The 10,970-nt window shown below is 48.2% G+C and overlaps 2 protein-coding genes across 4 annotated transcripts; one reads left to right on the forward strand and one right to left on the reverse strand.

Annotated features, from left to right (window-relative positions):
- Positions 1 to 1,480: 1,480 nt before the first annotated feature.
- On the reverse strand, positions 1,481 to 6,525 carry LOC124994822 (translation initiation factor IF-2-like). Its single transcript, XM_047567081.1, has 2 exons — positions 5,581 to 6,525; positions 1,481 to 1,777 (listed from the first exon to the last, which is right to left on the reverse strand). Exons 1-2 carry the CDS (start codon positions 6,523 to 6,525, stop codon positions 1,760 to 1,762), a joined length of 963 nt encoding a protein of 320 aa, XP_047423037.1. The 3' UTR covers positions 1,481 to 1,759.
- On the forward strand, positions 4,817 to 10,400 carry Spry1 (sprouty RTK signaling antagonist 1). Of its 3 annotated transcripts, XM_047567069.1 has the most exons (3): positions 4,817 to 4,972; positions 5,608 to 6,269; positions 8,259 to 10,400. In XM_047567069.1, exon 3 carries the CDS (start codon positions 8,314 to 8,316, stop codon positions 9,277 to 9,279), a length of 966 nt encoding a protein of 321 aa, XP_047423025.1. In that variant the 5' UTR covers positions 4,817 to 4,972; positions 5,608 to 6,269; positions 8,259 to 8,313; the 3' UTR covers positions 9,280 to 10,400. The 3 variants fall into 3 exon arrangements, with proteins under 3 accessions (XP_047423025.1, XP_047423026.1, XP_047423027.1); XM_047567070.1 differs by lacking the exon at positions 5,608 to 6,269 and having other exon boundaries at positions 4,825 to 4,972; XM_047567071.1 differs by lacking the exons at positions 4,817 to 4,972; positions 5,608 to 6,269 and adding an exon at positions 6,663 to 6,713.
- The last annotated feature ends 570 nt before the right edge of the window (positions 10,401 to 10,970 follow it).

Below are 10,970 nucleotides of genomic sequence, written 5' to 3' on the forward strand. Positions count from 1 at the left end.
CTGACTGGGCTAAGTGCAGACCTTCTCTGAAGGCCACACCGGGTGGGGAAGCCCCTCTGTGGATGAACGTGTTAGTCAAGAGCCGTCTCCACCAGTAATGTAACTTGGATTCTCGAAAGGCAATCAAGGTACCGCCCAATGTTTTTTTTTTTTTTTAAATCCACACTCCAGATTGGTAGTGTTGTAAAACAGAAGGAAAGGATGCAAAACACTGATGGCTGTGAATTTCCCATTCCTAGTCTGCCCAGTTTTCTCATTTGGATTGAAATTTGAAATGACTTACTCTCAACAATAGGTGGCGCTTCACAGGTTTTTCTGTTTGTTGCAACGCATTGGCTATAGGAAATAACATCTGCCAACAATTAAAACATTAATACAGAAACATTAAGACTCATAGCATGCTTTGGTAGTTTTGCTACTAAAACTGCAATCTTTATGGAGGCTCAAAACTGAGATTCTAGGAGATTGTGAAAAGAGCAATAAATATGCTTTTTGAAAATGTGTAGGAGCACCATCTGTGTAGTACTTTTTAATTTCAACATTTTAAATGTTATGCAGTCACTTTTAAAATATGTGTTTGCTTTTTTTTACTTTTAATGATTACAGTTTAAAATTTTTATAAAAGGGGTTTTTGGTATTTGCAATGATCTTTATCTTAACTGGAAGTAGAATGTTCATGACGAAAAGTTGCAGATGAATGTTAAGGTGGTGGAGACCCACCTGAAGGTGACATTTCGCTCCATCTGAAATGATTAGTAGACAGCTGCTCCAAATTCCTGTGCACACGCACACCAGCTCATACACATGACAACACAATTATTTAAAGCCAAGCGGTCTCAGCCTTAGAAAAACAAAAATGAAACCAACTTAACTTGGAAAAGCGGTAAGGCAAATGGGCTCCTTGTGCAGGAAGGCAGTTCAGGGCCGGGCGGCTTTTCCGTGGACAGCGCGTTTCCAGGCAAGGATCGCTAAGGCAAGTAGAGCCGTCCAGCGCAGGGGCGCGTGGGGACGTTTGGGTCCCTCAGTAGCACCGGGCTGGGGAAAGGAATTATTATTAACTTCAGGTAATTGGCGAGAAAGCAGCCCATAGAAGCCGAGTGGGGTCCCAGCTAGCTCGGAGGGGCACTCTTGGCGCCACCTGCACTGTGCACGGGGCCTCACGAGCTGACCTACATCCACCACCCACTGCGGGTACCGCCACCGCTCGGTCTTCAGCACGTACCCTGGATTATCACGGACCAGTGGAAGGCTTTTATAAACGGGATTATTTAAAATACTCCAAGAACATTACCGATTAAGGAAAACTCTGGAGTGAAGCCTCTCGGGTGAGCCCTGGGCCTTCCTTCTTCAGGGTCGGGCATCTCAAGGGCCTGCGGATAGCTGTTTCATTAGGCTCCTTTTTCTTTTTTCACAAATAAAGGATGAACCGTGGGTTTTGGCATAGGTTATTTTAATAGGAAATGCAGATTAAAGTAGACAAGCCCCGGGAGACGTTTTAATGAAAACACAATTTTATTTTTTACGGCTCTATCTTGGGAGGCAATTGTAGGTTTCAATTAACCCAGGTTCTTCTGCGTCTGGCTCTGAAGACAGGACAGCAGTAGGCCTTTTCGGAAGTGGGAGATTAGTGACGTGTGCTGACCAGAGTCAAAGATCCGAGGTGCTCCTTGCAAGGGCCATTCCACTCCTCACTACAAATGCCAGATCAGCAGGAGAGATGGCTAATCTTTTCTTACAGAAATGAAGAACCAGCCACGGCTCAGAAGGGAACCTGTACCTGGAAGAGGAGAGGGGAGGGTAGCACTTAGGACACAACTGGCCAGATAAGAACTGAGTGCTGATCTGTGCCCAGCCTTGGTGAACCCTGAGACCCAGGGAGAGGGCTGCCTGCCCTTGACTTCCTGTGAGGGGAGAAGGCCTGTGGGGGAAGGGCACTCCGTGGGCTCTGCCTGCTTTATTTACAGCTCGCAGGGAAACAATCACTTGTGACAAAGTACAGAGTTTGCTGTGGAATGACAATGACAGAAGTCACGAATCCTCCAGGGTAACTTCCTGGAGGAATTGCCCACTTCCAGAACTGAAACCAACACCCGGCCTGCAGAGAGCCCAGAGCACGAGGAGGATGCTCAGGAAAACCAGGGAATGTTTATGGAAAATTCACAGAATAGGTTAGTCTATTTCTGTCAACTGCAAAGATTGTTTACAAAAGGAAACTGAAAATAACATGACGCGGCCTCACCAGCTTTTCTTGGGAAGTAGAAAAATATAGTGACTATTGCCCTAAAAGGGAAGTGAAGGGAATTTAGGCCCCATTTCTGGTTCTTTGTTGATTTACTAAGTTGTTATGTGCTAACAGCTCAACTTCTGTGACTATTGTGTATGTGTCTCTCAATAAGAAAAAAGGTTATAAGTGAATAATAACAATGAATTTTACTAGTAATAATGTAAGTTGTATTAGTAATAATACAATCTACTATGACTTCACATAAGCATTGGGTTAGTAAGGGATGATTTTTCAAAAGTGTGGGATACATGACAGTTGCTGCTGTTTTTATTTTGGGAAATAAAATAAATGAATAAGGAAAGTCTTTGAGTACCCGAATGTTTGATTTTTTTTTTTTTAATTTCTAGCAGTTGTAAGGAGATACCAGACCTTTTATTTGCACCTTTTACTGTTTTTCAAAATTCAAGTGAGAAGAGATGGCTAACCTGTTTGCACGTCACAAGAGCAAGTCGCAGATGCTGTTCTACTTCATTTAGACATATTTGGATACAGTGAACTCAAAATTGCTGAAGATTTCCCCGTTGGTATTTACATTGCTTTTCCTTTCCACAAAAATCTCATATATTAGTTGTCCATTTCTAGCAAGGCACACTGTCTTTAAACTTACTAAATAAAGAAAAACATCTATTTTAAACTAAAACTAGATTTCTACAAAGACTAGAGTCATAGGCAATCAAAAGGAGAGGAAGGTTTCATCAAATGTCTTCTTGATCCAAGGTGGCAAGGTTATTCTTATATTTATTTGTGATGTAATATTTAGAGAAAAACATTGATGCAGTTTGGAGCTAAGTGATGCAAAGGGTCATTGGTCAATTTCATACAGCATATTTGATTTCTAAGTAGAACATGACCCACAGTGGCAGTGTTTTAGATAAAATAACACGAATTTTGTTATTAGAATTTAAAAACAATCACATGAGTATTGTTTTAATGCATCTCTAGTTGACATAGTTTGAAGTGTACTGCAGTAGAAATCTGTCAAATACATTTTTGTAGGATTGATGGGATCAGAATGTTCAGTGCTCCCTCTCCTGGTTTTATATTGGTGAACTGACCCTCTCATCCCACAACTATGGAGATAGCTGAGAAGACAATTTCAAAGAATCAAAGAAGATACTCATGTGATGTTCTATTTCTGATTTGACTCTTCCAAATTCATTCACAAGAATTCCCCAAATCAAATGAAATCTATGAAAAAGACAAAATATATACAATAAAATCAATTTTATGTTTTAGACTATTTTAATACAATTTGCAATATTAAGGACACCCATGTAGCTCCTTGGCTCATTCTTGTTCCATTATTTTCTAGTGAGTTTTGTTGGTGTCCGTAGCAATGCCCTGGGTTCCTTGGAAGCAGTTCTAAACATGACTTTAATTTTTGAAAGTGTTCAAACATTTGGAAATTCAGTATTGGGGGGGGGGGTGGAGTTTTGACAGAATCACTTGCTATTATAAAGAAGGAGATTTAAAAAATTATTTTGAAATGGAAATATCCATACTGAAATCTACATAGATTTAGATTCTAGAGTTTTGTTTTTGTTTGCTTTGATAAATGGACTTTATGCTATTCCTGATACATGCTACCTGGGAAAATGTTTCCTTTCTACTATGTTCTTCAGTTTTAGGTATCTTTTAAAAACCTTAAATTTCACTTATAGTTATCTTCATTGCAGCATGAACTGTGTGGTTTTGATAATAAATATCCAAAATCCCAGTTTTAAAAAAGCAAAAAGCATGTTTCCTACTTACTACAAATTTTTTTTCAGTGACACATTATATGTTGTTAAGAATTATAAAATTGGTGAATTGTTTCTATTTTAATTAATTGTCCTTTAGCTGATTTTTAAAAATAGGTTATTTTTTTGCAAAATTATATAAATATATTACAAAATAGAAGGAATTTAGGATCTTTTTTTCCCCATCTGACTGACTTTTGGGAAATATTATCACAAGCCAAGATAGAGTAATTATTAAAAACTCACAGCTGGCATTTACCCCTTGTTTACATATAATTATGGTACTTTTGCCAAAAGAAGCACCACTTTCTGAACCTTCAGATTTCACTTCTCTCAACTTTGATTTAGTCAGGAACTATGATGTTATATTATCATCTTTTAAATATCAATACACGTTTTTCTCCCTAGTTGTTCCAAAATGATGGCTTGACATAGTTTTTTTCATCTTTTTAAAAAAAATTCTTATTTTACAATTATTTTCTAATTCAACATGAAGGGTGGAATTCACCAATCCTTTTAAATTGGAGATGGATAACTATAGAGATTGATAACTAAATTCGAATGTGTTCCTTCATGACAGATTGTATTTGCAGGAATTTTTAGAGCCAATCTCCAATTTGGGAAGGATGTTTATTACACGAGTCTGTAAGCTGACGTTTCCAAAATGGGACACACAAACGAAGAGCAAACCGAAAGGGAAGGAAATCCTGTTCCAGGTTTTCGGGCAGCCGGTGTGATTGGCACATGATATCACTGGGGGCGTGTCTTGGAGTGGAGGTGGAGGTGGCCGCGAGGAGCTGAAATTCTGCGGAGCCGGAGTGGGATCGCTCTGTAAGGCACACAGTGGTTTGCAGAGCAATAGCAGCGGACGGAGCTCCCTGCCGCGGATAAGGAACAGCTGCAGTCGCTGTAAATGTGCCTGAAAAGCAATTTCCAATCTTTGCATTAGGTAAGAACTGTTTCCTTCCTTTCCTTCGTAGACATTTTAGGAAAGATAAGGTGAGAAATGTCGGTTTTTGCAAGGAAGCGAACATTTCTTTGAACTTGCTCTAGAGCTGAGATTACTGGCTGCATTTCAAAACACCAGCAGCGTTCCCACTACTGAACGCTCTTAAAGTCTACCGCTAAAAGAAAAAGCAGGGTCCCTTTCACTCCCCCTAACCGAACAGCAACCAGTTTAAACTCCGGGACTGTCGGATGTGTGAGACAGGCCGTTTGTGCCGGAGCAGGGCTGGACCCAGTGCGGGTCTGTGGAGGCTTTGTTGGCGACCGAATCCGAGCGAAGTCGTGCTTCTAAACCTGAATTTCTTTCTGCGTGCTGAATTTCAGCGCGCCGGGCGCTGCTTGACGTTGCTTGAACTCCTGGGCATTCCAAGGGGTAAAAGCACTTCAGCAAAACGTGCAAGGCTGCATGTTACTCAGGCTCGCTGCTGACACGCGACTGCGCCGGCCTGTCAATCACCGGGCGCGGGCACATGGCAGGGCTGCGGGCGCGGGCGAACTGGTCGGCGGCGGGCGCGCGGCGCGTCCCAGGGCCCGGAGAGAAGGGAGACTCACGTGTTTCTCTGTGATCATCTGTGGCAGGCGTTTCGCCGTGGAACCGCGGGGGCGGAGGACTGGAAGTGAGCGCTGCCCAGGAGAGTCTGACCTGCCCGGACCACGGCTCCCGGGACGCGGTGTCCACTGCCCAGCGTGCGGGATCGGCAGAGCGCTTCGGCCTGCGCGGGACGACGTCCACCCGCCTCGCTCTGAGAAGCACCCGGACTTGCTCCTCTCGCCCCGCGAAAGCGGGTGGAAGCCCCTCCCCCACCGGCGCCCGCGACGTGGATCCTCTCGGCAGAAGCCGCCCTTGCCCGCCGGCCTCGCGGGTAGCCGAGGGAGCCGAGCGGCGCCCCGCGCGCACACCTCCTCCCCGCGCCCAGCTCGCGTTCCCGAGGCTCGGAGAGCCCGGGCGAAGGGACTTCCTAAGCTGGTTCTCGGAAGGGGCTGCAGGCGCGGAGCCCCAGGTGGATGCAGCTGAGCCGCCGGGCGCACCCGAGCCGGGAGAGGTCGCGGCAGAGCCGCACGCGGCAGCCGGAAGGGGGCCGCGGGGCGCTCGGCGGGGCGGCAGGGGCGGGCCTGCGCGCCGCGGCTCTGGCGATGCCCCCGCGTCCTCTCCGCCGCGGTTGATGCGGCGCCGCCCTCCGCCCGCACCGGGACCCGGGCCGGGCCGCACGGCGAGGGCCCCCGCCGCCGCTCCGGCCTGGGTGAGTGTGCGGCAGGTGCGGGACGGACCGGGGCGGGCGGGCGGACACCTCCGGGCAGCGGGGCCGGGCGCAGGGCGGCGCCCGCAGCGAGCGCCTCCCGTGTCGGGGCGCACCGGAGCGCGCCGCGGCCCTGGCGGCCCGGGTGCTGAGCGCGCGGCGCGGGCGAGGCGGGAGAGGGCGCTGCCACTTTAAAAGCCGCGGCCGCCTCCCGAGGCGGGGCCCTCGCCCCCACCCCCGGGCGCTTGTTTTCATTCATAACTTTTTCCTCTCCCTCCTCGGCCGCGGCTATTTATTCGCGCTGCCCGCGGAGGAGCGCAGAGGGCGCGCGCCCGGAGACTGGCAGGGTGGCGGCGCCGCCCGCCCGGGAAGCGGGTCTCGGGCGTGGGGACGCGGCCGGCGCTCCGGACCCGGGGGGAGCCCGGCGCGGTGCGGCCGTTCGAGGAGGTATGGGTTCCCGCGTCGGAGGGCGAGCCTCCCTGCCTCCCTGCCTCCCTGCCTCCCTGCCCGGCCCCAGCCCCCGGAGTGCGCGCAGACCCAGTGCTGGCGAGGCGGCTCGCAGCGCTCCTTCCGCGTGCAGCCGGTTTTAAAATGCCCTTTGCTTTCCGAGGGCCGAGCTTCGGCGTGTGTCGATCCTCAGGGACGCGGCACCAAACCCGGGTTTGAATGTGTTTCTCTTGGCGTGCAGGGAAGGTGGAGGTGGTGGGAACCCGGGAAGTGAGCGCGGAGGAGCGTCCAGGGCCGGCGTTGACTTTTTCTGCTTTTTGCCTTAGGACGGGGTAGAAGTGAGAACGAGCATTTTTTTTTTTTTTTTTTTTTCTTTCGATCTTGATTTGGATTGCATCTGTGGACTTTGGAAAAAATTCGTGTGAAAAATACCTTACCATTGACTGAAAATGGAAGCGTTTTTATATCTGGTAGTTTGTTTTATGAAGATTACATTACAAATTAGAAATGTTATTAGTCTGGAAACACATGCTTATTTTGACCAAGATATTAATATACTTATTACAGGAAGCACATTGGTTCAGAGTTGGCAGTGTTTTCGAAGATCAAGGTCTGTCATGTAAACACAGATCTTTAAATTAAAGGAGATTCAGATAATTAAAACAGCCATAATTTCCCCACCCTGCTTGAAGGCCTGACACTTGTGCATAAAAGTTATCTTGTTATGTGACTGAGCCCTTGATGTGAATACTCTGTTACAATAGTGACAGAGTGGTACGTGTGTGTTTGTGACACACCAAGAACTCTTGTGCTTCTTATCCTTTATTGTGCATCTCACAGATCAGTAATGAGGTGACCTTTGAATCCTGATTTCTACGAAATGTGACCACTTATTCTGAATTCCAGTTTAGTTTGAAATAACTTGAGCTTTTTGGAAAATGCCTTGCTTAATTTCCTCATCTTTAATCCAAAGCATGTTAACAGCATACAGTTAACAAAAGGCCTCAGCACAGACCGTCATCTTGATTTTTAAGAAGTAGTAGATATTTTCCTTCATGCAAACCACCAGTGAACTGACACTCACCTTTCTCTAGGGGAGAGCTGAATTTGTGCTCAGTATTCCCCACCAAGGCATATTTCATTTTAATTTTTGTTAGATTCACAAACAGGAAGACATTACTTCCTCTGGACTCTGCCTTTTTTTTTTTTTTTTTTTTTTTTTGCGGTGCTGAGGATTGAACCCAGGGTCTTGTCTTGCAAGGCAAGCACTCTACCGACTGAGCTATCTCCCCAGCCCTTGACTCTGCTTTTTTAAAGCTGGAAAAGCATCTGAGTTTTATGGCTGTGGGGTCTCCTGCCTACGTTCCCCTATGATGTGGTCCTCAGCCTCTCCAAGCAGTGCTGGCCAGGACCCCAGCACCGTTGTATCCGCTGATGCAGGAGACCATTACCAGGTGGTTTAGGCAGTTTGTGACTTGACAGGACTCCCCCCGTAAGTGCTTCCTGCCATTTATTTTCTTTTTTCCATTTCCCCCCTTTTTCTAGGATTTCAGATGCATGCCAGGTTTCCACTGATTGCCAGAATTCAAGATCACCACACATGGATCCCCCAAATCAGCATGGCAGTGGCAGTTCGGTAGTTGTGACCCAGCAGCCTTCTTTGGATGGCCGTCAGAGGACAGACAATGAGAGAGAGATTCAGCCTGCTGCTATTTTGTCCCTAGACCAGATCAAGGCCATCCGAGGCAGCAATGAGTACACCGAAGGGCCCTCCGTGGTGAAGAGACCTGTTCCTCGGGCCGCACCCAGACCAGAAAAGCAGGAGAGGACGCACGAGATCATACCAGTCAATGTGAATAACAGCTACGACCAGAGGCCCGGCGGCCACCCGGGGCTCGCGGGCCTGCTGAGCAACGCCCGGGGCCCGGTTCTGAGCAGGTCCACCAGCACTGGAAGCGCAGCCAGCTCTGGCAGCAGCAGCAGCAGCAGCGCCTCCTCCGAGCAGGGGCTGCTGGGAAGGTCCCCCCCAGCCCGACCCGGGCCCGCACAGAGGTCGGAAAGGGCGGTGCGCACCCAGCCCAAACAACTGGCTGTGGATGACATGAAGGGTTCCTCGAAAGAGGACCCGGCCCAGCACAAGTTCATCTGCGAGCGATGCCGGAAGTGCAAGTGCGGCGAGTGCACGGCGCCGCGGGTCCTGCCGTCCTGCCTGGCCTGTAACCGGCAGTGCCTGTGCTCGGCCGAGAGCATGGTGGAGTACGGGACCTGCATGTGCCTGGTCAAGGGCATCTTCTACCACTGCTCCAACGACGACGAGGGCGACTCCTACTCCGACCACCCGTGCTCCTGCTCGCAGTCCCACTGCCGCTCGCGATACCTGTGCATGGGAGCCATGTCGCTCTTCCTGCCCTGCCTGCTCTGTTACCCCCCGGCCAAGGGGTGCCTGAAGCTCTGCAGGGGCTGTTACGACTGGGTGCACCGCCCGGGCTGCAGGTGCAAGCACTCCAACACTGTCTACTGCAAGCTGGATGGCTGCCCCTCCGGCGCCCAGGGCAAGCCCTCATGATCTTTGGCTCGGTGGCACCTGCTGGGTTTCCGGCTCTCAAGCTGTGGCTGTGGAGACAGGTCCTGGTAGATGCCAAGCTTCTTTTCTTTGGGATTTCCCTGCTTCCTGCCTTCTGCTCCCCTGTCCCAAGGTCTGACTCATGGAGTTTACACTTCTCTTGTGGATGATCTTTGCTGAGAGGGGTCGGAGACTGCACCTGACTTCCACCAGCGGCTGGAGTGCCCAGGGCCGAGGGCTTCTGGGTGACCTTTTTGTTTTGCAAGTGGCTCTCCAAAGCTGTGTTCCCACACATGCACCCCAGACTGCAGTGACCCACGGCTGTCTGACTGACTTTGGTGGGAGCAGGGAAATCGGCTTTGAAAGGGGCAGCTGTTGGTTGCGGAAGAAGCTGTGTCTCAAGTCTCTCTGCAGTTAGGGGCGTCTTCCTAGCATGCAGTGAGTCGAGGGGGGAGCTATGGTTGCCGTGACGTGGAAGTTTCCTTTAACTGCTGCCAGCTGCTCTGCCCCTCCCTCAGTCTGCTGGGGTTCTGTTGGGGGTGTTTCCTCCTCTGTGTGATTTTAGGTTGGCTTCACAGTGAATCCTTACGATGGAGGTACCTCACGTACCTCCCTGTTCTTGCCCAGCTTTCCTGGCTGTGAGGGTCTCAGCCGCCCTCCTCCACACCCCATGCTCTTCACCAAATCTTTGTGCTGGGGGCTCTTGGTGACAGGCAGTGGCTGGCCGTCTGTGGGTGTCACAGAGCTGAGCTTCCTGGAGTGGTCTTGGCTCCTTTACGGTTGCTCCTTTGGGCCCCTTGGGTAGTTAGCAGCTGGGTGATTCTGATCTATTCTGTGTTTTCATTGCCTTAACCACAAATTGTGGTGCTTTTTGTATATTTTATGTATAAATCACAAAGTTGAATTCTGACTATTTTTAAGACAAAAGTCTGTTAAACTTTTTTATTGTAAAGAATATTTATTATGCGAATCTATTATTTTATGATATTTATTACAAAAGACTGTTGAAATGTACTCCTGTCTGAATATAACAAACTATCAATACTTAACGGAAAATAAAGTGACACGAAGAAAGTACGTATGTTAACTATAATGCAGAAAATATATTAATTAATGAAACTGTCTCTCAAGGCCTTCGTTTGTTAGCTTATACTGTTATGGTGATTTTATTTGCTTTTTTTTTTTTTTTTTCATAGACCCATTTTCCTTCTTTCCCTTGAGCTGTGGAATCTAGATATCTAGATGCAGGTGACCTCAAATTATAAGCTAGGTGTTTCCTGCAAAGGACATCAGTTGAGATTTTGTAATGCAAGTTCTATTTCAGCAAGGGCACAAGTGAATCACTTTATAAAGTGAGCTATTTTCTGTAATATTCGCAGTGACTCCCTACTCTGAGGTTTTGTTTATGTCAGTTTCTCAGGATGGGCACATCTATGTTTTTAAAGTTCTTCTAATTCTCTTGGGTTGTTTTTGAAATTTGTCAGCAAGACTCGAGGAATCTAGTTCTGTGGACACCCTGGGACCCTCCTGTTGTCACTTTAAAAAGCACTTAGATGTTGGAGAGCACCAAGGGAGTCGTTCACACGGTCAGATGTTTTGGAAGTTTTCCTGACCCACCTTCCATTTCCTTTAATAAGTCGTTCATGTGGCCTGATCAGAGTCTTGATGTGCCCTGGAATCCAGGCCTAAAACTC

This window comes from Sciurus carolinensis, chromosome 10, assembly GCF_902686445.1.
Source record: "Sciurus carolinensis chromosome 10, mSciCar1.2, whole genome shotgun sequence".
Classification (NCBI taxonomy): Eukaryota; Metazoa; Chordata; class Mammalia; order Rodentia; family Sciuridae; genus Sciurus; species Sciurus carolinensis.